The sequence below is a fragment of the Nannizzia gypsea genome, genomic scaffold, assembly GCF_000150975.2.
Source record: "Nannizzia gypsea CBS 118893 supercont1.6 genomic scaffold, whole genome shotgun sequence".
NCBI lineage: Eukaryota > Fungi > Ascomycota > Eurotiomycetes > Onygenales > Arthrodermataceae > Nannizzia > Nannizzia gypsea.
This window is the reverse complement of record NW_003345196.1, coordinates 1,471,870-1,498,331: the sequence shown is the minus strand read 5'-3', so window position 1 is coordinate 1,498,331 and position 26,462 is coordinate 1,471,870. Positions and strand designations below refer to the sequence as shown.

Here is a 26,462-nt window from a genome sequence, read left to right as displayed (position 1 = left end):
GAAGTTGATAGCACAACTTCGAGAGAAACAGACAAAACTCACATTGTGGCCTCGCCAGGAGGACTGCGCAGCGACGACCGCCAGGAGCATGAGAGACGGCGGCAGATGGCTTTAGGGAGACGGGATAGAGCAGCTGATCCATTCTGATACCCTCGTTTTTGCCTTGATAGAATAGCTCTCCATGCCGCGCCGCACCACCCACTACGCGCCGACCTTTCCCTCAGGCGACGGCGCCTCCGTCTCGACAGCGAGGGTGCCCCAGCTTCTACCATCGTACACGCCGCAGCAGAGGGGCCGTGGACAGCAGCCGGTCACTCTCGGATCAGACCGTGAAGACGAGCTGGACGAAGGCGAGGGCGAGGGTGACGGTGACGAACAGGAGGAAGAAGAAGACGAGGAGGAGGAAGAGCAAGAAGATGAAGACGACGACGACGAAGAAGGGGAACAAGACGAATTAGAGGCCGTTGAAGGCCAGAGCTATGAAGAGGGTTTGTTGTAGCCTCTGCATATCTATTACTAAACGGTACTGACAATTTCCCTCCCCAGATCTAGAGGAAGAAAAAGAGTCTTCAGCTCCTATACCGCCTAACCTCCGTGAGATATCATCACTTGCATCGTGGACTGTCTCAACATACAAGCCAGGAAGCGGTGTGGCTGCTCTTCGCCATCCATCTTCCAACCAGTTCTGGCAGTCTGACGGACCCCAGCCACATACCCTCTGCCTACACTTCTTTAAGCGCGTCTCCATTGTCCGAATTCGCGTGTATCTGGACTTTGAGCTTGATGAGAGTTATACGCCTACCAAGATGATCTTCCTAGCCGGCATGGGTGGTAACGACCTGGTTGAATTCGCTACTTGGCAAGGCGAGACGCCATGTGGATGGGTGGACATAAACCTTGACGGAGTCGGAGGCAGACACCAGAAGCTAGGTAAACTGCCTGCACGAGAGGAACGGCGCAAGTCATATGCTGCGGCCAACAGATCCGGGGATAGTGATGTATCTGCTCCCGAAGACGATAGTGACGAAGATACCCACGACTTGGATGACGATGACGGCGACGACCCATCAGACGGTAACGTCTTGAAGCTGATGGTGCTGCAGGTCAAAGTATGTGAGAACCATCAGAACGGCAAAGACACTCATGTTCGTGGGTTCCAGGTCTTTGCTCGAGATGACAAGTACTACGCCCGCGTGGGCAGGGGGGATAACGGACAGAAGCTGCTCCACCATGATCTCGGGGCGAGCGTATTGCATTCTGACGATGCCGAGCAGGATGCAGAGAATGCTCCCAAGTTTGACGAAGAGGACTGGATGATGGAGCCAGAGCTAAGATGACATCCCGCTACCAACCCGTATCCTTACATACAGCTACAACATTGAATTATTGATACCCCTTTTTTTCATTAAGTACTGCATAGCCTAGATAACCATGAATTTACACCCATTCATGAGATATATCTATTTCTTGTTACAAAAGGAAAAAGCCGCAATTACGAGAGCAACTTCTCGACCTCAGCTGCAACCGCGTCTCCAACTTCCTTAGTCGTGGCCTTACCACCGATATCACCGGTCTTGACTCCGGATTCAATTATGTTTCGTACCGCGGTTTCGATCACCTTGGCCTCCTTGGGTAGGTTGAGAGAATATTGCAGCATCATTGCTACGGAAAGTATCATGGCAACGGGGTTGACAATGCCATTCCCAGCGATATCCGGTGCGGATCCTATACACATTATCAGCCCGAGCCTTTATAAAAACAAAGTACAGCAAGAAAGAATAATACACACCGTGAATTGGCTCGTATATACCGCTGACCTTGGTCTTGCCGTCGGGGATACCATTCAAACTGGCACTAGGCAACAGCCCCAACGAGCCAGGGATAACACTGGCTTCATCACTGATGATATCACCAAACAAATTGCTGGTGACCACTATCCCGTTCAAAGCACGAGGGTTCTTCACCATCAACATGGCTGCACTATCAATCAAATGATGCCCGTACTTGAGCTGTGGGAACTCCTTATCCATCACCTCTGTGACAACCTTCCTCCACAGACGACTGGTAGCCAACACATTTGCCTTATCCAAGCTCCACACAGGTAATGGCGGGTTGTGCTGAAGAGCTAGATGAGCGGCAAGACGAACAACACGTTCAATTTCAGTCCTCGAGTAGGGTTCGGTGTCACACGCGGTTCCGTCGCCGTTATCTTCTCTCCGTTCACCAAAGTAGATACCCCCCGTGAGCTCGCGAATGATGTTGAAGTCAACGTCCCGACACACCTCGGCCTTGAGAGGCGAGATGTCAACTAGCGACGGTGCGGCAAAATTGCAGGGGCGTAAATTCCCGAACGTTCCCATTTCTTTCCGTAGACGAAGAATTCCTTGCTCTGGACGAACTGCGCCCGTGCCCCATTTAGGCCCGCCAACTGCTCCGAGCAGCACGGCATCGGCATTCTTAGCCGCTGTGAGAGCTTCGTCGGTAAGGGCTGTTCCAGCTGCATCAATTGAGGCCTAGAAAGTTGTAACTGTTAATTAAATATCCTCTAACACACAATAGCTCCGGCATATGCTGATTCGTGGTCAAGACTCACTCCACCTAGTAGCTGGTCCTGGAAGTTGAACTGTATCTCGGGCCTCTTCTTCTCAACAGCTTTCAAAACCTATCTATCGCATCAGGATAATGATTCACTGCGCGACTCTTCCTTCGCAGACTCAATGTACACACCTTAATACCCTCTGCAGCGACCTGTACACCCATTAGTAACCTGGCACGCACTTATGCGGGGATCACATACCTCTGGCCCGCAGCAGTCCCCCGCGAAGACGACGATGTTATATTTACCCATGATGGCTCCGGAATGGTTGGTAGAGTAATAAGAAGGAAGCTTCTAATGCAAAAAGCTCTCTGGATGCTGCCTTTCTGCGATAATGTACTGATGGTTATAATAAGGCTTTTATATCTTGTTGACGTCCAAGCTTCTTCGAGCTTTATCCCACTTGAGTCCGACCTCGGCTGTGCCGTTCCGACCATCGGCCCGCGGCTCAACCGGAGTTTGCACTGTTTGCACAACTTTTACTGATGAGTAATAGGGTTCGTAAAAATATTTATCCGGTATCACTGTATTTTATTCATACATACTATTGGTCCAATTTCGTCAGTCTCACTATAACCCGGTATGTACTGTAAATGTCTACTTGTCAGCAAACATTTCCTGATATAGACTTAGCGTCGCTTGTACTCTTTCTTATAATCACCTGACTATATTATACTATGTTTTCATTATTTGTCAGCAACTCCAACGTCCTTCCTTTCGCTCCACCCAAAATTCAAACGAACGCAGCAAAACAAACCAAGAAATGCAACTTGATGAAGCAGACAGCCAGGAATCTCAAGCATAATGGCGCATTATGTGCTGGATCCAGAATACGGATACTCAAGATACCGATGTGATGCGCAAATCCAATCAATCATATTGATTACGAATGGTCAAACGTATCTGCATGCGCAAGGAAGACTTTAGTCAGGATCCGGGATGAACAATACACACAGCCTTCCTTTTGGTGGAGAACGCTTGTGTTCGAGCATCTTGCTGATCAGTCTTGTTACCAATAGTATATCTACGACATGGCCACACTCAAACAGGAGCAGAGACCATGTTCTCTGGAGCTTCGTATAGTTATGTACCTCGTGTTGAAGGAGTATAAGAGACGAAAGCCCACGATCTCATCGAGAACCAAATCTCATCTTTCATCCTCGATTTAAAGCCATCAGGAGCTTTATTTTTAATTTTCAAAACCGACAGCCCTCCCCTGACATTCTACTACCCAGCCAAACATGCGTTTCACCGCTACTATAGGGGTTGCCGCCATCCTTGGCTGCTGCACTACAATGGTCCTTGGTGAACAGGTGTGCCCCGTTCATCCTTGTATCTAGCACGTCACTATCTCACTTCCACCTCACCTCACCATCTACTTCCCGGCTGTATTACTTTGGTAGTGAATATACCTGGCTTATTATCATGCAAACCAACTGTCTTGTGCCTGATACAACAAGATGACTGGCTTTCCCGCTCCTGAGTACTACGGTGAAGCGGTAGAAGTTGAATATGAAGATAGCAAATGTGCATATTTCAACGGGATTCAAATCCGGTATTTTACCAATGTTACTGCCCGAAGAGACAAGAAAGCCACGGCGGCTAACTTCCGATTTGCATAGATCCGTCCAGACTCCTGGGCAGGATAGCTGTGTGTTTTACGAGTAAGTCCGTTTCTTGTCATGTTCAGGATGGAATCGTCGTTCTATGCTAAATACGAGTTAGACTGCCTGGTTGTGAGGGGCCTGCTGTTATAGGGACTGGGAACACTCCTGATTTTCCATTCTCAATCAGAAGTTTCGTATGCCACCAGAAGCAGTAGAAGTAACCCTCTGCACATGCATTATATATATTCCGACGACTCCGGAACATATCCTTCAGTATGCCGTGCATAGTTATATGTAACTAGCGGTTACTGTAATGCGTGAACCAGATTATACAGCTTTTTGCAGGTTTTTCTGTATATGCGGTGAACTCGCAATTGTACACATAGTATATCATCTAGATACCAAGAATGAGCCCGGGAACCGGCTATTTCAAGCAGCCTGTATACCTTCACTTTTCTTTTTTTTTTTTTTTTTTTTTTTACTTTTCCAACTTTATCTTCATACCATAGTGGATTCAGAGGTACGCAGATATCAATATTATTTCACGCTCTCCAATCCCAGGCAGTTCATGATATAACCTGTTGGAGAATGATGTATTGGTAATCATAACAATATGGGATATAGTAATAAGGCATGCAGGCGTACAAAGTTACTAGGTTTAAGGCGAGCAACATCCCTGATTAAAGATACGGCTTCGAGTATAAAAATTACTATAAAAAGGGAGTCTTAGTTATATTCCTGTTCCCGGTCGAATAATGTGTCATTCATTCCGAACATGCGAACGGAGATGGCAAAGGGAGGCGCTGTACTCCGTATATAAGACTTCCATGTGATATAGAGAAATATCGCTAAGATATAGCTTCTAACAGCGTAATCCTCCCGTCTTTAACCACCAACGCATCCAACAATGACCAATGGGGCGAAAAATGTCTGGAAACCCCTGGCACAGGAGTCTCCCTGCCAGAAGCCGGAGCCGATGCCGCCTATGAACAAAATGACAGCCCTGTACAAACGCACATCACGGCGAACCGTTCCGTACTCCGGCCTACTCAGGGATTGCCTGCCGCATCTTCCCCCCTCCAAGCATTTGCAGCCAGCAGGCGTGTGGAGAATAATACTCCGTCAATTGTACTGCATATGTAAGTAGGCATCTCAGCTTCCCCGGCAGGGTTCAGAGGAGGAAAGAGTAAAAAAAAAGGAAAAGAAACGTAATCGCAGGTTTTTACAGTGGCCCTCGTCTTGTCGTTCCCCAAGCATCGTGAGGCCTTCCCCGGACCAAAAGAGAAGAAATCATCGGAGGGCCGTGAGTGGTAGAAAAGAAACCCCGGACAGGCGAGATCAAGGTTGAGTCCACGGTCCGCGACCCGTCCGCAGCAGACTAGCTAGTAGACCAGCTAATCAGCTAGCTCGTCTTCGTTTAATCTCGAGAAATGGGGAAATTGGTCGAGTTGCAGGTCGAGCAGAGGGACCAAGCGACGCCCAACCAGCTTGTCTGTGCATCGCAGTTGGTCACTAGCGACCGTTAGCCCAAACCCCGGCCCTGCAGGAGATGAAAAGGCGCTGCGCATCGTGTGATCTGGCCCCGGTTGATATGCTTCATGGCCTGTAGACTGACGGGGCTGTTGGCGGCCGCAGGCTGGGGTTTGAACGGAGGGAAGTTCTAGTTAAGGCTTAGGAGTGCGTCCACGCACATACGTGGCCGAGCCCAGCTAACGCAGCTGATTGAGTCGAGTCCAACTTTTGCTTCCGAGAGACAAATAATAGCAGGCGAGTGACGGCCTAGCGTTGGCTATCAATCCTTCACCCGGCTGGGCCGTTGTGATTCAGGGAGGATGCGAAAATTCCAGCATCCTCAACCCCAACGCGCAAGCACCAGAACAACCGCAGCGAGCCTCACTGGCCGACGAGCGCGCTAAAGGGCAGCGACAGAGTGACATCGTCAACCATCCCCGGGATGTCTGTTTGAAAGCTGCACGGCAAAGAAAACTAACGAGCTGGCTAAATAATCCGACGGCAGCACTGAACTCGCCTCCCGAGGGTCGGTTGGAGGGAAGACAGACCGCGGCCTTGGCTGGCTAGCTCGCTCTCGTTTTGCAGCCACGGCTTGCTTCATATTTCGTTATATACACGCTTTGTTATGTATATATACGGAGCACTGTATATATATACTGCGGGCTAGCTGCTGCCCTGACCCCTTTGTATGGCTGCTTAGCTGGTTTATGCCGGTTTTTATTTTATTTTTTTATTTTTATTTTGCAGTTGTTGGCCGTGATTGTCACTGTGATATCGGACGAGGGGATCCTGGTTTCGTAGCAGCAGGTCGTTAACTACTATAACTAACTAAATGGCGCCGGCGGACGAGAATAATCATATAGAAGTAGACGAGGTTCGTTTCGTTCGTCCAGTCCAGTCCAGCTTGGTTGGATATATCGAGGTGGGAGTCGCGGGTTGTGGGCTGACACCAAGTTTTGCTGTAACCACCAGGCCGCAGAGATGGACGACGAGGCCTACGGGGACAACGATGAGTATATATCGCCCTGTCCACCTGTCCTGGGGCCGAAGGGAGGCCGGATGACTGACGGTTGGCGGTTGCAGGTCGACGTTGTCAACCTCGCTGTCGTCCAGCATTCTCGCGTACCGGATGGAGAATGGCAGAAGATACCATGCATACAAGGCTGGCAGTGAGTAACCAACTAGCCCATCGATCGCCCTTTTATACATTCATACATTCATATAAAGTGTGCAGAGCTGACAGATGGCGTAGGCTACCCATTTCCAAACGACGAAGTGAGTCCGATTGCGTCTCCTGTCACGGCGTAGCTAACATGTTGTCTGTCGCTGTAGATAGAGAATGACCGGCTAGGTGAGCTCTCTCTTTTCGTCCCTCTTTTCGTCTAGGTGGCTGCTAATGGATGCTGTGACAGATATGCAGCATGCTGTCTTCCTCAGGTCGCTGGACGGCAGGCTGTGCCTATGTCCAATTAAAGAGGGTATCCAGAATGTGCTTGATGTTGGTATGTGCCCACGCAAGTATCACAGCATTGGACGTGTATATGTATATTAATACCCAATACACTATATAGGCACCGGAACTGGCGTCTGGGCACTTGACTTTGGTATGTTCAACATCGTTTTGTATGTTTAAGGGGTTCATTCATACTGATGTAGACACGATTCATAGCCGACGAGCATCCCTCTGCACAGGTATGTTGCATGTCCACACTGACTAGCTGACTTGAGGGGTCCCGCAGCAGCTCACCTCCTTTATACAGATAATTGGTACAGACCTGTCACCAATCCAGCCGAGTCTGTATGTCCTTTTCCCGGCCCTTTACTATCTACTGTTTACTTCGTCAAGTCTAACAGTGCAACATAGGGTCCCCCCAAATCTCAGCTTCCTGATCGACGACGCAGAAGCAGAATGGCAGTTTCATCAGAAGTTCGACCTGGTCCACGGTAGAATGATGACAGGCTCCCTGAAAGACTGGGACCGCTTCTATACCCAATGCTACAAGTGAGGACGCCTCCATACCCAAGCAGGATGCAAGTACTAAAATACGCCAACAAACAGCAACCTCCAGCCGGGCGGATATGTTGAAATGCAAGATATCTGTCTCCCCCTGAAATCCGATGACGGCACACTAACACCAGATCACGCCCTGGACAAATGGTCCCGGCTCTGTCTGGAAGCATGTGAAAAGCTAGAGAGGCCGTTGGACGTGGCTAAAAGTCATAAGAGACGCATGGAAGAAGCTGGCTTCGTCGACGTTGTTGAAGTTATTTATAAATGGCCGCAGAATTCATGGGCTAAAGACCGCAAACTGAAGGAGATAGGGAACTGGACGATGACGAACATGCTGGAGGGTCTGCAGGCGCTAAGTATAGGGCCCTTTACGCGAGGGCTGGGCTGGAGTTTGGAGCAGGTCGAGGCGTTTTTGATAGACGTCCGGAATGACGTGAAGAATAGGAAATTGCATGTTTACTGGCCGATGTGAGTGTTCAAGAGACCATGGAGAACGAAAGTACATCATCTATACATACTAACGGTCCGACATAGGTACTTTGTATACGGCCGCAAGCCAGAAAGCAACGAGAAGATATGACTATAATGAGCCCGAGAATATCCAACCCCTCCCCCTTTTTTCTTTCATAACTAATTGTTACGGCTTCTTGATCAGCTATTTTTATATAAGGAACATGGAGGATATATCATAGAAAATACCTGACCGAGATAATATTCATACCAATTTATTATTTACTATTAATGATGATATCCCGGTTAGTAGCACTTTGAGGTAGAAGCTGGAGACCGTAGATCAATGAAACAGTGATAGATTGCAAATGCGAGACGTGATACATAAGCACATCAGCTCAGCACCGGTTCCTAGCCCTCGCCCCTATCCTAAGGGCTCTAATGCTATTAATACAAAAATCATGAACAAGAAGCGAAATGATAGAACAGACCATGTCAAAGAAGAGTAAAAAAAAGGGGTGGGGTTAGAATAAAGAACATATCACAGAGAAAGAAGAGGTAAGTCCGTAGAAAGGTCAAATGTCAAAGGGTCAAAACAAAAGAGAAGAAGTGAATGAGTAAACAAATAACTGAGAACATAGGGCATGAAGTGGTGTGAGCGAGCAGTATAGGTAAGAGTATTTTTTCCGACCAGCAAGAAAACTCCATAACAGATAATTAAGTAGTGTGTGCGTATGTGTGTGTTAATAGGGGTAAAAAAATGCAGATAAGAAGGCGAAAAGAAGAGTAAAAAACGAGGGGGAGGAACAAGTCATATATAGCTGTCACCAGCTACGTAGACTTTAAGTGGGAATGGATTAAATTGAGAGCAATTTGATTTAGTCAAATTAGTCACTTTGCGATGCCTTGCGGCGCCTTGCGAGATCACCTTCTGCCAACCACCGGCTGGCCTTGACCATCTGGACAATGTTGATAAACTGCTTGCCGGCCATAATGGGAGCAGAAACTCCAGTAAGGACCCACGGCCAGAAGCTGTCCATCTTGTTTGCTCGAGCCATCTCAAGGGCTCCTGCGCTCCATGGGTTGGCAAAGAGGGTGGTTGGCTGGGCCACGGGGACAGCACTCGGCTGAAGCAGCGAGGGAGAGAGAGTCGGCGAGGAGAAGGAGAGCAGGTAAAGGCCGATGAAGAACATCTCGTTCATGGCACAGAAGGTGAATAATACTGCCTGGAGGGAGTTAACTTGAAAGCTGGCCACACGGGGAGGATGAATACGAGAGCAGAAAGGAAGCCTACCTTGTTGTTGTAGTACTGGTACAGGATCCAGCTCCTGCTCGAATCGATCTTCTTATGGCTCTGGTTCGATCCGCCCATGGTAAGCGTGGCGTACATGTGCATGTAGTGGCTTGTCAGGTCAAGACTGATGAGGCCCTGGAACAAGATAGCCCACCGAGGCCAGGCAGAGCTAAGAAACACCAGCAGACAGGCTGTCGTGCAACGGTCCGTCACCATGTCGAGCACCGCGCCAAAGGTAGTGGATTGGTTGTAGACTCGGGCTGCATAGCCGTCCAGTCCGTCCAGGAGGCAAGAGACGCTGTACAGGGCAGAGCATGTTCGAGGATGCAGAGGCATGTAGTAGAGGGATGCGGTTGCAAGGACGATGCGGACATATCCTATAAACCCACAATTAGCATCGTCGTTTTCATCAGTCACTGTTATTACGGCCGCCATCGCCGCTGCAGCATGGCCGAGTGTCCTCCGTACGTACCGATGATGTTGGGCCAGAAGAGGAAGATGTTCTCCTTCTGCTCCTCGTCCCGCGGCGGCGTCCGTTTGCGCCTCGCACTGCGCTTCTCTGTGCTTCCGTTCATCTTCTCGACGGTCTTGCTCGAGCCTGCAGTGCCGTTTCCGTGGCCGTTCACGACCGGGTCAGAATGCTCGTCCTCGATCTGAGCCTGCTGGGCGACCTTTTGTCTTCTAGTGCGTGCGGACATGTCGCGTGTGTGGCAGCCAGCGAAGCAAGCGTCCGGTCTGGTCCTTTGACGGGCGAGAGTACGGTCTCGAGGCCTCTTTGCGGTAGAGTCGAACGGCAGCAGCTGAATTCGAGGAACTGTAGCGGTCTATCTTCGCTGTCTTCGGAGTCTCTGTCTGTGGCGGTTGTTTGGTTGATGCCTGCAGGCTGAAGTGTTATTTTTTTTGGCTGTAGATATTTTTTTACTATGGAGTTTGCGGCTCGGCCGGAGAGGGAGCAACTTGGCAGGCCAGCGAAGCAACGGAGGCGGCGGAGAGGAAAAGGAGACGGTGGTAGAGCGGTCGAAGGGCGTAACGAGAGGATCTTGAGCTAGAAGATGTCGGTGTTGGTGCTGATATTGCTGCTGGTGTTTTGGTGGTTGTGATTGTGGTGGTGATGATGATGTTATTTGCCTGGTGGGAGCAAGACTGCTATTTGGCTAGTAAACTAGTTATTTAGAATAACCAGACGCCCCGCGAGCTGAAGACAGGCTCGAAGGATCGGAGATGACAAGGGTGGATGATTGATGCTCCGTTTCTTTCAGGAGAAGTGAATTGGGAACTATTGGATAAAGAGACAGTTGGTTGTTTACTGGTCAGGGGGCGAAAGATGCCGAGTAGCTTGCTAAGAGTCGATTATTTATATACAGTGAAGCAAACAGAAAGATGGCAATGCAGAGGGCAGAAGGGGATGCAAGTATCTAGATGGCATAGTATTCGAGTATGCAAGTGTATCGTGGTATAGAAGGGAATAGATGCAGGTCATAACAATAAACAAAAACAAAAGAAAGGGATAGTTAGTGGGAAGAATGTGAATAGTGCAGCAGAGATATTACCTCCTCCGCTTCCTGGGGTCGGCGGCGTCTCTGCTCCTCCATTCCCGGGCTTCCTTGGTGGCCATGCTGCCCAGGCCGCCCTCCTGTCGTCTCTCCCATCCCCCCAGCCTCACGACCAGACAGGTAGCGTTGTCGCCGTCCGAAGACACCTCCGTAGCAAAGGCTACCACGTCTCGTGCGCCTTGGTCCGGGGTCTTGCTCCTGATATGTCGACTACTTCTGGTCACTGACGTCCGCTCACCATCGTCATCAGACAGAGGTGGATTCGCAGGACCATGTCGATACGGCGGAGTTCGGGCTCAGCGGAGACTCCAATGCGTTTGCTGTTGATGTCTCCAAAGGCGCGGGTGTTTGCAAGCCCGCTCATGCGTTCTTCGCCAAACGAATCAGTCACAAAGGTGGCGGCGTAGCGTTGTAGGCGTGCACTTTCAACTGGAGAGGACGGGTGGTGGTCTGTCGTCAGCGGGATTGGGTGACCGGTTGCCGTCGAGCAAAGCAGGATACGGGTGTCGCCAATGTGTGAGACCAGCAGGGAGGAGGGAGCAGATGGGTTCCAAAACGGTGTCGGGGTCGGGGTTGAGATCATGGCGATGCTGCCGGTGCTGCCGCCCTTGAAGGTCTTGTGGGATCTCCCGCCGGGCATCTCGCGGTACCGGTTCGGCTGGTGAAGAATGTCGTACTCATTGAGCGGCTTGTCGGGGCTGGTTGGTAACGAGCAAGCTTCCCCCTTGGACACTTGAGCGGACACAAAGTCCAGATCGGCCCGCAGGAAGGCATATTCGACGACCTCTTCGATAGAGACCCCTGACTTGACGCTAACAGGTACGTCTTCGCCCTCTGCGTCTGCTTCTGCGTCCTTGATGGTGGTGCTGTGCTCGTCATCTTCGCTCGTCGGCTCCGCACCTGAATAAGAAAAGTGTAATGGTTGGAATCGACGAAAGTATCCGCCCACTAGATCTCTCCAGTCTGCGACCAGCTTCTTCTCCATTTCTCCAATATGCTCCCTATTGGCCTTTTGGAGGATCGGGAGATCACCTTGCACAGCATGGCTCCTTTGCTTGTCGTCCGTAGAAGCTGGGGAGACACCGTATTTGACCTCCCCTACCCGCTCTCGATGGCGTATTGCTCGGTTCGTTAGCCTCTGGCTCTCTACACACTTTGATAGAGCAGATTCCATGCCAAACTCCATTGCTGTCTCTTGAATGTATCCATGTAGTTTTTCCCGGAGAAACTCGCTACATTCCGTCCCGCCATGGCCATCAAAGACGCCAAAATAAAACACTTGGGGATCACCTGTAGCACTATCTGCTACTTTGTTCCCTTCCGCCGCAGACGTAGACTGGCCAACTGTGACAGAAAGTGGAGCTCGCCGTGCAAAAGCCGGTAAATCGATGACACCGGCCTGATATGTATCTTCATTTCTAGGACGTGTACCACGCGCATGAGAGACACCAAAGTGGTGCTTTGCACTACGCAGAGGAATGCGAACCACGGTCGTTTCTCGGCCTATGGCTAGGCCGGATGTAGGCGATATCGTGGCCGGGGATGCATCCCGCCCAAGCGGTCTAGTTCTAGTTCCGGCGCCAGCAACGGTAGAAGAGGAAGCGTGCGGAACAGAAGCGGACCGTGGGAGGTTGTGTTGAGGACCGACTGAGACACGAGAGTCCGGGTGGAGCGAGGAGGTAGGCAGGTGCGTTACAAAGTAGTCATGAAAGTGGCGGCGAGGAGTACGTGAGGTTGATGCTGCTGCCGCTGGATGTGATGGATGAGCGGTGTCTCCAGCAGTTACGGTTGCGTATCTTCGCAGGAAGACGGAAATGAAGGCTGAAAGCAGAGTCAGTCAACGGATTACGATGCCATCGAGGAGAGAAAAGGATATGTATGCTCTTACTATAGCTATCGGCAAGGGTCCAGCCCTGCATGCGCACCCGCTTAATGGGCAGCGAGCTCATTTGCGACGGTTGATGAAGCTCGTTAGAAGAGAAGGTCGGGATATCAAGAGTTAGTTATTTTGATGGTCAAGACAGAGGAGAGTAACACTCTGGCCTCATCGTCCGCCGAAAACAAGCGGCTGGGATAACAGATCCTTGCAACAGCAAGACAGGGACAAGAAAATACAGTAACGAGAGGCTGTACTGTGCTTCTCCACGTGTGCGCTGGCCGGTGATGACGCAGGGTCAGGCGAGCAGGAAGAGAAGAGGCATCTTGGGCAGATATCTAATCCCTCAGTCTCCGTCCGTTCACTGTCTGCAACTGATAACTTATCAGAGCGCAGAAGATAAAACACAGCATACGGAGGAGACCCCCAACAATTCTTGCGTTGCAATGCTACAATAGTTCCGAATATGTTGAGTTGGAGCTCTCCGGAGTTATTTTTATCCTTGCATGAACTCTGAGCAGCCGATCAACAAGCCGCCCCCTTGGTTGATCTGATAACACTTATAATAACGCTAGCCAGTGGTATGGTTTCGTGTGCGAACACTCAAGTGCTAGTGGACTGGCAGCTCAATAACAATGATGTGACGATGCGGCGGAAAAGAGATGTTTCTGATGGTGATGAACCTAGTATGCCGTGTCTAACCTCGTTGCATTCGGAGTAACGAAAGGATCAAGTCAGAGTCGCATCGCAGTGGATCTTCCTTCGTATCAGATGAGATAAGGCACCAGGAGGCAGCATGCTCTACAAACTTTTGTGTTGGTGGGCTCTTCGACAGCCTTCAATAAAAGCCAGCCACTCGAGCTAATATAATTGAATATGTGGCGGGATAGATTGATATCCTGTGTTGCACGGAATACTCTGTTTTGACATGGTTTCTATATCATTGTACGCGCAATTAGAATAGGAAGAGGCTTAGTTGAATCGAGTACAAGGGCTACCACAAAACGATACCTCATACTCATATAATACGGCGTACTGCCTGCCACTCCTTATTATTCGTCAAACCAATGCTGGCTTCATACGCTTGCTTTCGGTGGAGGCACCGGCAGTTCGACGAGCTCATTCCTGTACAGATAAATAGCAGTGTAATGGCTGCCGGTCTGGATAGCCATCATCATCATCCATTTACACACCTGTTTCTCTTCATTTCCAGTGCTCAGCAAGACGCTAAGGCATTCGTTTGCTGCTCCGTTGTATCTTGTGCTGGAGAGGCTTATACCACGTGACGTTCCAGCAACCTGCACCTTGGGCTCCAAAGCCCCTGGGGATACCTGAAATAACACCTGTCCTCTATATCTTCTACTTAAATAACTGCCTGGTTAACAAACTGAAAGTCTAATAAATCTTACCCTTAAATTCCGTTCTACTTCACTTAAAAGGGATATACGCTGCCGTTGCCCCTATCAAAGCTTAGCAAAGCTATAAATTGACTTAACAAACTAGTTATGGCTCCGAAAAAGGTCTTGATTATCGGTATGTAACTTCTCTTTTTCCTAATATACACATTCTCTGCTCTTTATTAACAGATATTATCTCAGGGGCCAACCGCGGAATCGGGCTTGGGTTATCTCAAAAGTTCCATGAGGAAGGCTGGACGGTATTTGGGTCTATCCGGCCAGAAACCCGTAATGACCCATCCGTAAACGACGTATTGTGGCCCACTTCACGTTTACTAAAGTATGGACCTAATACTTCAGCAGCTAAAACGATGGGCCACCAAAATTTTTGAAATTGACTATCGTGTCGAAGCTTCAATTTCAGGAGCCGCTGAACAGTACGGGTCTGACTCACTTGACTGCCTTATTAATTGTGCTGGTGAGAATCTATAGATATTTTCCTTCTCGCAGCTGGTGCCCATCAGCTGAAGCTGGTTTACTTATCTAGGAGTTAGCAGGGGCCCAGAGCCATGGACAGCATATGAAAGCTCACTCCTCACTGAATGGTTTCAGATAATGGTTATTGGGCCTTATCTAGCTACAAAATACTTTCAGAAAAGCCTTGAGGCGAGCTCCGCTGGTAAAATCGCCAACATCTCCTCAATTCTCGGTTCCATAAGTTGTGAGGCTCACGATCTCGAGGTAGTTATGTTGACTGAGCTAACAGAAGCAGTAACTAATACCGGCGAGAAGTTCGGTTATAGGATGGTAAAGGCTGCTCTCAATCAACAAACACGTACAATTGCCATGGCTTTCAAAGAAGACGAAGTTGATATTACTATGATGTCAATTCATCCTGGCCCTGTTCCCACCCACCTTTCTAGATGGTATGGAAGGATTTCTGTTGAAGAATCCGCAAATGGGATTTATTCTGTGATCGATCAGGTCGGACTAGCCCAAACTGGAGAATTCTGGAGCTGGACTGGGCAGAAACTAGAGTTTTAGGTACTAGCCGCCATATCTCTCATGGCTAGAGGGTTTATGATTGTTGACTCACAATTACTGAGTGGGGTTCTATGTATAACCCTAGCACTATCAATGATACAGGCAGCCGTCAGCCAATGGGCCTGCTGTATATAACCTCAGCTTCTACCGTACTTTTGTTGTGCTTTATCCTCGGAACCAAAGCTAGTCTAGTCTACCTTTTAAGATAGCTCTGCCTCTTTTACTTATCTGAATAGCTTCTTTTTTAATCGCATAATACAAAAGGACCCTAATCTTAGGAGGAAGACATAGCAGACCTTATCTGATAGGCCCATCGATAAAAACAGGCCTTAGCTTGGGTAATATCTTCTAGCTCTTGGAACAATTGGACAAATATTGGCGGTAAAGGGGTTAGTTTAGGTTGAGAGAGGGAGAACCACGAGCTAGTGATCTATCTTTGTTTATAGGAGTCGGGGAAACAGGCTGATAGGGGTAGCAATCTGACAGGGACGGTTCAGATGATGCGAAAAACGTGGATAGTCCTGATCATTAACTACGGTCCAACTTGCTACGCTTCCTTCAGAGGTTTGGTTTGTTCTGTGGCACAGTGGAATACCGCTCATTATCTCCAACTTCAAACAAGAATCGGCCTGTCAGAATGTCGGTTGGCCACCCAGCCTTCTTCAATGCACCTTCGGCCACCTTGACGAGTGTCAGGTCCGTGCCTGAGGTGTTATTAGTCGATTAATGTCATCTTGGGTGGGGTACACACGGGGTAATACCTGGAGCACCGATGAGCGTGCTGAAAATAGGAGCATACTCAGTTCGGTTTGACACCTTGGACTCGTAGGGGTTCTGCCCGACTATGGGAATATTAGTGCCATCACCTCCTGTCTCTATATTGGTCGTCACATACTGGGAACAACGATTTGGGGTACACCTAGCATGGACGTAAAGAAGGTCGGGTCTCCCTTATAAGGGCCTGGGTCCCCACTTAATATAAATATCAGTATAAAGGAGCTATGCGGGAGCCATATTTCAGAGAAAGAGCTAACCCTGTGCTAGGTTCTGTCCTACCGTCACGATAATTCGCCCCTGGTCGCCCGTGCGGAACTATCATGATGGTTTGACAAGTCCCTTCCCTGCTAATGGGCAATAACTTTTCAAATGCCCAAGCACGGAAACGCGGAATCATTTCAAATGCCTTTGACCGTTCTTCTGAAGTCTCAGCTTCATCAAGCTTCCTGCTAGTTGTAAGTTATGCCATCCATTTAGCAATACGCAAGAGCTGGTCTCACCATCTCTCTGTGTGCGTAGGGCTCACGTATGGTGGCTTTTGAAACTTCTGAAAGTACTGAGACCGAAAATCATCAAAATAGTGGTAGCTATCATAACCACCCAAAGTAACGGCCATCTAGACAGAGTATGTGAGCCTCAGAACTAGCAGCTTTTGAATTAAACACATACATCTTCGAGGTCAACGAGGGATTTGTCTCGTAGGTCCTCCGGACCTGACTTGGACCACTCTTCCGCAAGGGATATCTCTTTATGCGTGACTCCTAGGAGAGCTTCAAGTGCTTTCACGAATGCATCAGTCATGCTTTGCTGGTTACTATTATTAAGGGGAAACCATTCAGTCGGGTAGAGTATTGTTGTTGGCCACTAATAAAGCAGTTAACTTTTATTCTCAATGCTTAGGGGGCCTTAAACCGACATCATTGCTTTTCTGGGTAGCCCCTGATGTTTTGAGAACGTCATTAATCTCAGTGGGAGTGCGGGCAAGGAGCCCGACAGTGTCAAAAGACCTACCCTATGTGTTAGACTCGATGTAGGCAACGGGTAAATGAATAAACTTACGGGCAAGATGGGATAATTCCCGCCCAGTTAATACTATTCCAAGTGGATCGATGGCCCCAAACCCCATGGCTTGTTGCAGGGTATCTCATGCTACCGGTAGCTGCGTAGTTGGGATTAGATAGTTATTGAGGAATCGGAAAAGGGGTACGCACTATCGGTGCAAATGCTGAAGTCTAACCATATGTACCCTGCTGCTGCTGCTGCTGCTCCGCTCGAACTGCCGGAGGGGCCTTGATAGCCATCGCCGCGTGGATTCCATGGTGGGAAGTAGTCGATACATTGACAGGGGGGAATTTCAGATCCTGCAAACGCTGAGAGTTTTGTTTTCCCTACAATGACTGCTCCTTTGTTTACGAGATCTTGGATGAACTGCGCGGATTCGGTCTGCCTGCCATAGAGCTCAGCGTATGCCCTATTTCCAAGGCCAGTGATGACCCCATTTAGATGGATATTGTCCTTCACAGCGATCCTCATCCCGTCCAATGGTCTCTCATCACTCCGCCTGAAGTAGAGGCGAGATGGGACGGCCACACTCGCGTCCGCTCCTGTGAACCCCGAACTCTGCAAAGATCGAAAGGTCCTTATGATGTCAAAATAAATTTACCCAGGCATTAAATACGCCAACTTACTGTGTGTATGAGTCTGGAGAGATAGCCATAGTGTCATCTGGAACTACTGTTGTCGAAAATGCCCCGAGAGTGTCGGGATAGAGACGCCATGCTTGGTGAAGGTTTTGGCCCACGATAAAGTAAGGGCCTTCGGGTAGGTCGAACTCCCCATCTAGTACGCATAATACTAGTGATTTTGACTTGAGAGAGCTGGCTAGCTCTGCTGGGAGCGCCTCCAGACTAAGGCGTCCGGTCGATGTATGGCTAAGGGTAGAATTTCCTACCTTGGCAGGCTGGCTCCCGATCGGCATTGAGAGGATGAGAAATGTGTCCTTAGTAAATGCTTCCTGAAATACATCATCAACATCCAGGAAACGGTCGAACGTCTCCTGAATTGTTTCTGAGGACAGCTCCCCGAGTTGACCGTGAAGCACAACTGCAGGAGTAACAGTGAAACTACAGGCGGGAAGGTAATCTGGTAGAGAGGCCTATATTATTAGTGTAAGAGAATTAGGATTCAGGGGATAAAAAAAGCCGGTTATACCTCTACTCGGGCTCGAACGTAGTAAGAGGCCTCGGGCCCGATTTGGGTCACCATTGTTGGCTTGAGCCCTGGGATGAACCGTTGTTCGGACATTGTTGCGGGCTGGAAGGTTGCTTGTAGAAACAAATGGGTTTGGCTACGAGGTTGAAGGGCTAATATAATACTCTTCAATTGAAGATAGGCAGTGGAGCAAGTCCTCTTAAATTTAAGCATCACGAAAGAGGTTGAAATGGAAGCGGGGGAGGAAATTAGGCTTTTTACCATTCAAAATCTCAGAAGCGCTACCAACGGAAACACAGGAGGGGCTGTTTACACCTATAAGCCAATCCCTCTGGCAGCGCCCACCCGTGTTGATTTCGTCTGCTGTGACTGCTTCCTCTTGTCGCGGCTGTGACGTGTCCTTTGAAGGGGTGCTTCGGGCTCGTTTCATTTGCAGACACTTTGGCCGTATAATGGGACGAATGGCTCCGATGGAAGGACACGCGCTTGACGGTCCATCCCTTGGGGGTTTTCAAATATTCAATCTTGGCTCTTGGGTTTTTTTAACCTTTTGCCTCGTAATAACTAGTTAACTAGTTAGTTATAATGCAACGCCTCCTATTGACTAGGTTTCACGGAGTATATGGTTCTTTTTTTTTAATTAAGGGTAGGCCCAACTTAGCCAATTGGAGCCTCGATGCAAGCTCATCCTAAACGGATATCTCAGTTGTTTTGTCAATGTCGCTTTCTTGGGCCCAAACACGAATTAATTTATAATCCTTGCAAGCGAACTCCCTTCAGGCTCGTGCTGATGCAGTTCACAAATTGGGCACCACCGTGAGGCGTCCAAGCATGTCTACCTTGTACTCAACGCCCAGCTCGAATTCTTTGGAAGCTCTGTTCTTCGCAATGAGTCTGCCGACCACGCGGGGCGGTCAAGTTTCAAGAGACGGTAAAGGCCCAATAACCACTCCAAGGCAAACTGATCACGACCGCTCGAGTTGAACTCTTTTCGCGCTCAGCCGAGTTCTGATTCTTCGTCGTCAAAGATGACTTTCGCAGCCAAGATCCACTATCTTCAACGCCTCAAATTGTACGAAAGCCAGAAGCCATATATGATCACATTTGATATACCAGAAAAAGTCGGGAAAAAGACCAACCATTCTTATATTCCTTGTGACGTGCATATCACCAATGCCCAACAATGCAAAGAGAAATTTACTCTAGATAGCCATGGCTTTCAGTTTGAAGACTGGCCTACCAATCTTGTCTCGGAAAATTTCGACGACGATAACCTTGTGAAGAATCGATATTATGGTGAAGTTGTGGCGCGTATGGAGCAACTGTTTCCGGATGCCTTGGAGATTCGTGCTTTGACTTATCTCGTATGATTCCCTTACCATTTGATTCTCCAGTCTTATTCTTTGGGGCTACCTCTGGATTGGTTTATTTTTATTCTTATTTTTTTTTTTGAAGGGATGCATATAATACCCTGCCTGGAAGTTAAGAAAAGGCTAACAACTTGATGAAGAGAAGGAAACGGAACGAGACGTTTTTGAAAGTCGCAAGCGCTGAACCAAAGTCTATCAACCCCATTATCTATGCACATACTGGTTAGATTCTAATGTCTTTACTTGATCACCTAATCGTCTTACGTGGTCCATCGCTGATGAGTGGTTCTAGACTTTACACCAAAAGGTGCTGCTACAGCAATCGAACCCCTTCTACGTGCTCATGAGTACTTGCGTGGACATAGATATGACATGTTGAAGTATGTGTTTCCCACAAGACGCAGTTTGCTATGGAAGCCTACTTAGCTGACGGGATACCAACTGTAGTGTCTGGCGGCCCACACGAGGCCCGAATAGGGATTGGCCACTTGCTCTCTGCGACTTCAATACAATCACACGGAAGGATATCGAGTTCAACGATGTGATTCATAGGGACCACGTTGGGGAGAGCCTACGTCTATATCCGAACCCAGAGCACAGGTGGTATTTTCTGGATGACCAGACAACTTCACAGGTCGCCATATTCAGGAACGTGCACTCAGATGGGTTGGAAATTCCATGTAACTATGCCTTTTCATATATAGTAATTGTACCCTGTTTATTATTGACTGTTTATTCTAGTTGGTGTGCACTCAGCTTTTACGAACCCCCGTGTAAATAGTGATCAGCCTCCGCGCGAGAGTATTGAGTTACGATGTGTGAGGTTTTTCAAATGATTATAAACACGATTGGAAGTACGGACCGAGTGCAAGGCTAGGCGTCTCACAATGTTTTGCGTGTTGTTGAAGGAAGCAGCTTTAAGCTAATGCTCAAGAATTTAGGTATGAAAGATGCTTGAGGTTGATTGGGTCCAATTAAGCTAGCTACATCAAGTTTTGTCAGACAGGTTAGATTTTTCCAAGTTGAGGGAAAACGCCTATTCATTTTTTACTTTTTCCACCATTTTTTCCACCATTTTTTCCACCATTTCCACCATTTCCACCATTTCTACCTCCACCTCGTGTATTCTCGTCCATGTAGTTGAAAAGTTCGGCTTGGAGACGACCAGCCATCTCTTGATCGGGACTATCCTGAACTATAGCGTCGAACTCGCTAGAGTTCGGGTCGCAGAACGACTTCCAGGGTTGGTCACGATTGTCTGCGCTGGACTTTTCGGAGTGTTGACCCATAGTGAGCTGAATAAGTTAGTTATGTCCAAACTCTAGTGTGGCAAGGGGATGGATTACCGCTTAGAATACGCAGTTGAACTTTGCGGTACAATATGAGTAGTCGAATGTGGTGTACTACGTGAAGCTGTGAAGACAGTTGAAATATGTTAGTCCATCTCTGAAAGGCGGGTGAAGGGGGTAAAGGAAGGGTAAAGTCGTTTGACGATAGCCACATACATGTAAAATATGAGCGAGGTGAAGTAAAAGGATGAGATTTAGTAGACTTCTAGTGTGTCAAGGCAGCTAGTGAAGTCGAAGACATGGAAGGATGCTGGCTTATTTACCTGGTGTCCACAGTCGTATTTCTTAGTAGCGGGAAGAACCCAGATTCTACCCCGCATTACGGAGTGTACAGTTCAACTAGTTACTGGTGCCCGTCCGCGCACGTTCCTCGGCGGGGCGTGGTGGATCAGGCAACAAACCTTAAGTCACAAAAAAAAAAAACGGGAAAAGTGGCCATCCGAGTACTCGCGCGATTTGCAAAGACAGCCTTCTCATTTTAACGAAGAGCATGGATCAGCTGAGCGAGAAAACGAGTGGAAACAAATAAGCAAGTGACACGATACACTCTAAAGGGTGGCACTTTCTGTAGCCTTGCTCGGTTCCCAGGCCTATCCCTACGAGAGGCCCCAAACCGACTCTACCAACTAGTTAAGCTTCCGAGGCTGCCAGATCTCTCAAGTCATGCTTATGCTTCATAGCTTGGTATTTGCTCTCGGAGCAGCCGCCCAGATTGCCCTTTTTGTTGGAATCATGCATCACTCTGTAACGGTAATTGGTCCCACTCCAGGAACAGTGAGGCTTGTTCAGTCATCCTAGCCTCAACCCGTAACTAGCTCTCAGTTTCCCACGCCCTAGAGTTGCTTGACAGCTGGGAGGAGAACTTATTTATACAGGAGAATAACTTTGTTTAATTCTTCTGAAGTTATTTCATCCGATCAACTACTAACTCTCCCTTATCTTTGAAGTGTACTACAAGACTCTGTATAATCCTGAATCTTTTTCTAGAGGCTCCGTTGCGCCTTCAGCCATGAAAAGGCTCCGAAAGATGTTTACTCGGGGGGAGAAGGCGCCAAAGCCTTCTCAACCCCAGAGTCTTCCAGCACAAGCAACAAACGATGGCTCTATTGTGTCACCAAACGCCTCTCATACGCAACCCATGCCCTCGTCCCAGGACCCTTCACCATCTTTGTTCCCCGATGGAGTCAAGGTCTTACACGAATGCCCTAATGCGGTGGTTGACATATGCTTTATTCATGGCCTGTCTGGGAATCGGGATAGTACGTGGACTGCGCTGGGCCAGTCCATTCCGTGGCCCAAGATGCTACTCCCATCTGCTCTCAGCGGAGCTCATATCCTCACCTACGGCTATGATTCGAAGATCGTCAACAAGTCAAAACCGTCGCTAAATCGCCTCGGTGACCACGCCAAAAACTTACTCAATGACTTAACAATGGAAAGAACTGCCTGCAATTCTTTATCTCGCCCTCTCATTTTTGTCGCTCATAGCCTAGGGGGCCTCATCTGCAAAGAGGCTATTCTCCTGTCACGAAATAATCCTGAAGACTATCTTCAAAATATTTTCAATACCACCAAAGGCATAGTGTTCATGGGTACTCCTCACAAGGGGGCCTGGCTAGCTGATTGGTCTAAAATACCGGTCTCAGCCTTGGGATTTGTTGGGTCTACCAATAAGTACTTGCTAGAGGTTTTGGAAACTGATAATCAGCTCCTAGAAAATATTCAAGTCAGATTTTGGGAGATGATTCGAGGACTGCGAGAAAGTGGAAGGCCTTTTAGGGTGACATGTTTCTTCGAAGAACTCCCTTTGGGTCGCCTTGGGCAGATTGTTTCCAAGGAGTCAGCCTGCCTTGATGGTTATAACTACTTCAGTATTCACGCAGATCACACCAACATGGTCAAATTTGGCTCTGATCAAGATACTGGCTTTAAGAGATTACTTGCAGAGTTAATAAGGTGGAAGTCGGAAGTCAGGTAAGGATCTTCGTTCGCGCCGGTAGAAGAGAACGTAACTAATAGTGATGTCAAGCAAAGCCGATGTGAGAGGTCGTGAGGATCTAGAGACATCACGCATCGAAGTAAACCACAGTGGTCAACATATCCTTTCGCCAGAAAGTAACCAGAACCACCAGAAATCGTGTCACTGGATTACCTTTCCAAAGAACCGTCACTTTGTTGGGAGAAAAACAATTTTAAACGTCATGAAGGAGCATCTGGTCGATATTAAGGCAGCAGCCCCCTCAGAAGGGCGAGCCTTTGCACTATGGGCCCCCAGGGGGTTCGGGAAAACGCAGACCGCACGACGATTTGTTGCTGAAACAGCAGATCATTTCCAGTACATTCTGTGGGTTTATGCCGATACGGAGACGAAGATCCTCGAGGCTTTTGACGATTATGCTAAGCAACTCGGATTGGTGAAGGAATCGTCTGATTTTCTTGCTACAGCGAGAGCTCTCTTGCGCTGGTTCGAATCTTTGAGTAGGTTGACTTTATCCTCGTTGCTTTAGCACTTTCCGCACATTGGTGCGGCGTTGGGCAGTACTGACCGCCGTGCAATAGCTGTTCCATTCCTTGTCGTATTTGATAATGCGGAAAGTTCAAAACTCATCAACACATGGTGGCCTCATGGGAAAGCTGGCGCAGTCTTAATTACAACGTTGGATCCAGCATTTGCAACCAGTACGGTTGCTGGCACGGGGGCTGAACTGCCACCGCTTGATGAGAGTGACGCGGTCGAGATGGTCCTTTCTCAAGTGCCTCTTAACGCGTATGGTACTCTAGAGGAAAGTCGAGAAGCAGCACGTCAAATCGTGCGCCGAGTCGCAAACCATCCGTTGGCGATACAGAGCTGTATAGGGGTTATTAACGAATGCGGCCGATCGCTCTCGGAGTATAACAGGAAATATAAGGACTCCGATTCCGTCATCCGAAACTCTAGTGTTGAGAGAGTCAATCGCAATTACGCGCCCTATGACCGAGGCTTGAGAGACGCTCTCAAGGATCGTGTTGAGACTCTCGACAATGGGTCGCGCGTGCTGATGGACGTCATATCCATTTTGCACCCAGGCAAAATTCCAGCGAGCCTACTGGACCTGGATGAGCCACCAGAATATCTTAGCAACCTTGAGTTCATCAAGGACTTCGATCTGCATATCACAAAATTATTGAAAGGCCTGGTGTCTCGAAATGTTCGAAAAAGCGGGAACGAGCCCTTATATTTCCATGTGCATACGTTGCTGCGGGATTCCCTGAGGAGTGAAATGTCGCTCAAATCTCGCCAAATAGCATTTGAAACCGTGACCAGGCTACTATGTATTGCGCTAGATCCTTGGTCTTACCCTAGTGATGTCCCTGGGAGGGAGACGGACAGGCGTTATTTCTTGGAATATTTTGCACACGTTGAGTCCGTCAGACGCTTCTGTGACGAACATTGGCGGGGCGAACATTTAGAAGCTTTGCAGGTCCCGACTCATTATATTATACTATTGTCATATTCTTCTTGGTATTTACTATTCCCCCTTTCAGCTGCTTATGACCCAGGAATTAACAGCGTAAAGGTTATGTTACTCGACCGGCTTCCTTGAAGACGGGCTGGCACACATAAAATCTGCAGACCGTATCCTTGAGACTCTCAAAAGGAACTCCGAAAACTTAGGCAGTAGTCAAGATTCACACGACGTGACGGTGGCTCTTCTGGATATCTGCCACAATCATGCCTGCATAACAACAGAACTTGGTGACTTCTCTTTGTCTCTTGAGCTATTCCAGAAAGAACAGGCTATATATATAGATGCTGTTGCGAACGGCTTTCAGAGCCCACCCGGGAGTGGTGCAGATTGGAGGATATCCATCCTGGGAGGGATTGCAAATTCTTACCAGGGGCTTGGCAACCAGATCGAAGCAGAACTGTACTATAAACAATGCCTAGAGCTTGGAGAGAAGAACGATATCCATTCTCCATACGAAGTTAACATTTGCCGTTCTCAATGGGCCCGCGGAGCTCTTGTCGAGGCATCAGCTCGACTAGAAGAGTTAATCGCTCTTCGTGAAGCAGAATATGGTCCAGAAGATACGGAAGATTTCATGTACGTTCCCCGGACTCCTCTATATGGCAGAGCTCTGACAGTATAAAGAATTGGTCATATGAAGTATGTCCTCGGTAATGTCCGAATCGACCAAAACCGCCTGGATGAGGCTTTTGAGCTGCACAAAAGTGCCCTAAAATGCTGGCGACAAACTCAGGAACAGCACCATAAGACAGGCGATGCATGGCACAAGGTGGGATGGCACTATGCTCGCTTGGGGTGCTGGAATGAAGCCAGGTATGTGTCGAACAACCAAACTCTAAAAATCTAGGTATTTTCTCGGCCAGTGAACCCATACTTAACTATTTCTCAAACTAGGGTTGCACTCCAGTCGGCTTTGGAGGTATATACGTCCGGTAAGGATGAGATCTTCCGTCAAGGGGAGGTAGGGCGCACCAGCTATAAACTATCCGAAGTTTTTCTCGCACAGGGGCACGAGGATTTGGCTGCAAAAATGAAAAAAAAGGCAAGAGCAATCAAACAAGCAATACTTGGTAATACGACGGCAGATAATGAGGAAGAAGACGAGAGTATGTATGATAGGCTGGTGTCCCTATGGGCTCGGTAATTTCCGCGTAGAAGAGCGGACGCGAACTTGACGTATGCCGTTGATTTGCATATACTCTAGACACTCATTAAACCTCTCTTGTGCCGAAAACCTGCGCCATAGGAAGACTTTCAGAGCCAAATACCTCAGAGATTCAGTTTCGTGCCTTAAAAACGAGTACCCACAGCCGACAATGATAAAAGGCTAGGCATTCAGATAATCTCGGAGGCTTGATGAACGTCACGTGATGGGAGCCTCGTACGGAGTACTCTGTAAGGAACTCTTGTTGGATCGTAGCGGAGGTTGCTGAGTAAGCTAGGCTTGGCGAACGTTATATCGAACTATCTCAATTTACAATGGAGATTGCGTTGTGCAGACGTATGTATTTCAATCTATCTAACTGCTAAACACATGGGATATGGCTCTTCTTATAGCTACGTTTTCCATATATTACCGAATCTCATCTCTGTGAAATCTCTGCTCTCTACTATTGGAAATAGTTGAGCATAAGGTGATCGTCTCCACGTTAATATCGATAGTCGGTTATAGTATCGCGTTCTAGTGATGACTAATGGAATCACGTGTGGTGATTCAAATCCTCATCATAACATACTCGCCAGGTCAAACAGCCTGGTCAAAACGGCGGCTCCAACAGATAATGATTTCCTTTTTGGGCAAGGGTACATAAGATGACTAAGCCAATGTATCTGGACTAGTGTAAATTACAGTATCACATCAAAGCTACAAGATAGACAAGTCTCAGCCAATGAAAACTCATAAATA

The 26,462-nt window shown here is 48.3% G+C and overlaps 12 protein-coding genes across 12 annotated transcripts; 7 read left to right on the top strand and 5 right to left on the bottom strand.

Annotated features, from left to right (window-relative positions):
* Positions 1-181: 181 nt before the first annotated feature.
* On the top strand, positions 182-1,337 carry MGYG_07171 (anaphase-promoting complex subunit 10; the record flags this gene model as incomplete). The annotated part of the gene is made up of 2 exons (XM_003171124.1): positions 182-488; positions 547-1,337. 2 exons carry the CDS (start codon positions 182-184, stop codon positions 1,335-1,337), a joined length of 1,098 nt encoding a protein of 365 aa, XP_003171172.1.
* A 155-nt stretch (positions 1,338-1,492) lies between these two features.
* MGYG_07170 (3-isopropylmalate dehydrogenase A) lies at positions 1,493-2,848 on the bottom strand (the record flags this gene model as incomplete). Its single annotated transcript, XM_003171123.1, has 5 exons — positions 1,493-1,725; positions 1,790-2,513; positions 2,594-2,662; positions 2,728-2,748; positions 2,798-2,848. 5 exons carry the CDS (start codon positions 2,846-2,848, stop codon positions 1,493-1,495), a joined length of 1,098 nt encoding a protein of 365 aa, XP_003171171.1.
* A 1,208-nt stretch (positions 2,849-4,056) lies between these two features.
* Positions 4,057-4,418, top strand: MGYG_07169 (hypothetical protein; the record flags this gene model as incomplete). Its single annotated transcript, XM_003171122.1, has 3 exons — positions 4,057-4,151; positions 4,219-4,260; positions 4,322-4,418. The coding sequence occupies 3 exons, from the start codon at positions 4,057-4,059 to the stop codon at positions 4,416-4,418; spliced, it is 234 nt and encodes a 77-aa protein (XP_003171170.1).
* Positions 4,419-5,110: 692 nt separating this feature from the next.
* On the top strand, positions 5,111-5,778 carry MGYG_07168 (hypothetical protein; the record flags this gene model as incomplete). The annotated part of the gene is made up of 3 exons (XM_003171121.1): positions 5,111-5,342; positions 5,432-5,506; positions 5,606-5,778. The coding sequence occupies 3 exons, from the start codon at positions 5,111-5,113 to the stop codon at positions 5,776-5,778; spliced, it is 480 nt and encodes a 159-aa protein (XP_003171169.1).
* A 769-nt stretch (positions 5,779-6,547) lies between these two features.
* On the top strand, positions 6,548-8,306 carry MGYG_07167 (hypothetical protein; the record flags this gene model as incomplete). Its single annotated transcript, XM_003171120.1, has 12 exons — positions 6,548-6,589; positions 6,688-6,728; positions 6,799-6,884; positions 6,968-6,990; positions 7,048-7,066; positions 7,128-7,217; positions 7,287-7,319; positions 7,385-7,407; positions 7,476-7,513; positions 7,580-7,717; positions 7,775-8,194; positions 8,261-8,306. The coding sequence occupies 12 exons, from the start codon at positions 6,548-6,550 to the stop codon at positions 8,304-8,306; spliced, it is 999 nt and encodes a 332-aa protein (XP_003171168.1).
* A 757-nt stretch (positions 8,307-9,063) lies between these two features.
* On the bottom strand, positions 9,064-10,168 carry MGYG_07166 (CDP-diacylglycerol-inositol 3-phosphatidyltransferase; the record flags this gene model as incomplete). The annotated part of the gene is made up of 3 exons (XM_003171119.1): positions 9,064-9,402; positions 9,471-9,847; positions 9,943-10,168. 3 exons carry the CDS (start codon positions 10,166-10,168, stop codon positions 9,064-9,066), a joined length of 942 nt encoding a protein of 313 aa, XP_003171167.1.
* A 1,075-nt stretch (positions 10,169-11,243) lies between these two features.
* MGYG_07165 (phosphatase 2c) lies at positions 11,244-12,972 on the bottom strand (the record flags this gene model as incomplete). The annotated part of the gene is made up of 2 exons (XM_003171118.1): positions 11,244-12,844; positions 12,912-12,972. 2 exons carry the CDS (start codon positions 12,970-12,972, stop codon positions 11,244-11,246), a joined length of 1,662 nt encoding a protein of 553 aa, XP_003171166.1.
* Positions 12,973-14,404: 1,432 nt separating this feature from the next.
* Positions 14,405-15,340, top strand: MGYG_07164 (short chain dehydrogenase; the record flags this gene model as incomplete). The annotated part of the gene is made up of 4 exons (XM_003171117.1): positions 14,405-14,432; positions 14,486-14,607; positions 14,660-14,774; positions 14,844-15,340. The coding sequence occupies 4 exons, from the start codon at positions 14,405-14,407 to the stop codon at positions 15,338-15,340; spliced, it is 762 nt and encodes a 253-aa protein (XP_003171165.1).
* A 558-nt stretch (positions 15,341-15,898) lies between these two features.
* MGYG_07163 (amidase) lies at positions 15,899-18,421 on the bottom strand (the record flags this gene model as incomplete). The annotated part of the gene is made up of 10 exons (XM_003171116.1): positions 15,899-16,044; positions 16,236-16,301; positions 16,397-16,563; positions 16,618-16,733; positions 16,787-16,981; positions 17,034-17,124; positions 17,177-17,276; positions 17,329-17,756; positions 17,806-18,272; positions 18,329-18,421. The coding sequence occupies 10 exons, from the start codon at positions 18,419-18,421 to the stop codon at positions 15,899-15,901; spliced, it is 1,869 nt and encodes a 622-aa protein (XP_003171164.1).
* Positions 18,422-19,356: 935 nt separating this feature from the next.
* MGYG_07162 (hypothetical protein) lies at positions 19,357-20,534 on the top strand (the record flags this gene model as incomplete). The annotated part of the gene is made up of 5 exons (XM_003171115.1): positions 19,357-19,692; positions 19,839-19,920; positions 19,991-20,078; positions 20,146-20,378; positions 20,440-20,534. 5 exons carry the CDS (start codon positions 19,357-19,359, stop codon positions 20,532-20,534), a joined length of 834 nt encoding a protein of 277 aa, XP_003171163.1.
* Positions 20,535-20,580: 46 nt separating this feature from the next.
* MGYG_07161 (hypothetical protein) lies at positions 20,581-20,987 on the bottom strand (the record flags this gene model as incomplete). The annotated part of the gene is made up of 2 exons (XM_003171114.1): positions 20,581-20,681; positions 20,750-20,987. The coding sequence occupies 2 exons, from the start codon at positions 20,985-20,987 to the stop codon at positions 20,581-20,583; spliced, it is 339 nt and encodes a 112-aa protein (XP_003171162.1).
* A 1,069-nt stretch (positions 20,988-22,056) lies between these two features.
* MGYG_07160 (SesB protein) lies at positions 22,057-25,700 on the top strand (the record flags this gene model as incomplete). Its single annotated transcript, XM_003171113.1, has 6 exons — positions 22,057-23,021; positions 23,077-23,525; positions 23,607-24,549; positions 24,605-25,132; positions 25,181-25,369; positions 25,451-25,700. The coding sequence occupies 6 exons, from the start codon at positions 22,057-22,059 to the stop codon at positions 25,698-25,700; spliced, it is 3,324 nt and encodes a 1,107-aa protein (XP_003171161.1).
* Between the last annotated feature and the right edge of the window lie 762 nt (positions 25,701-26,462).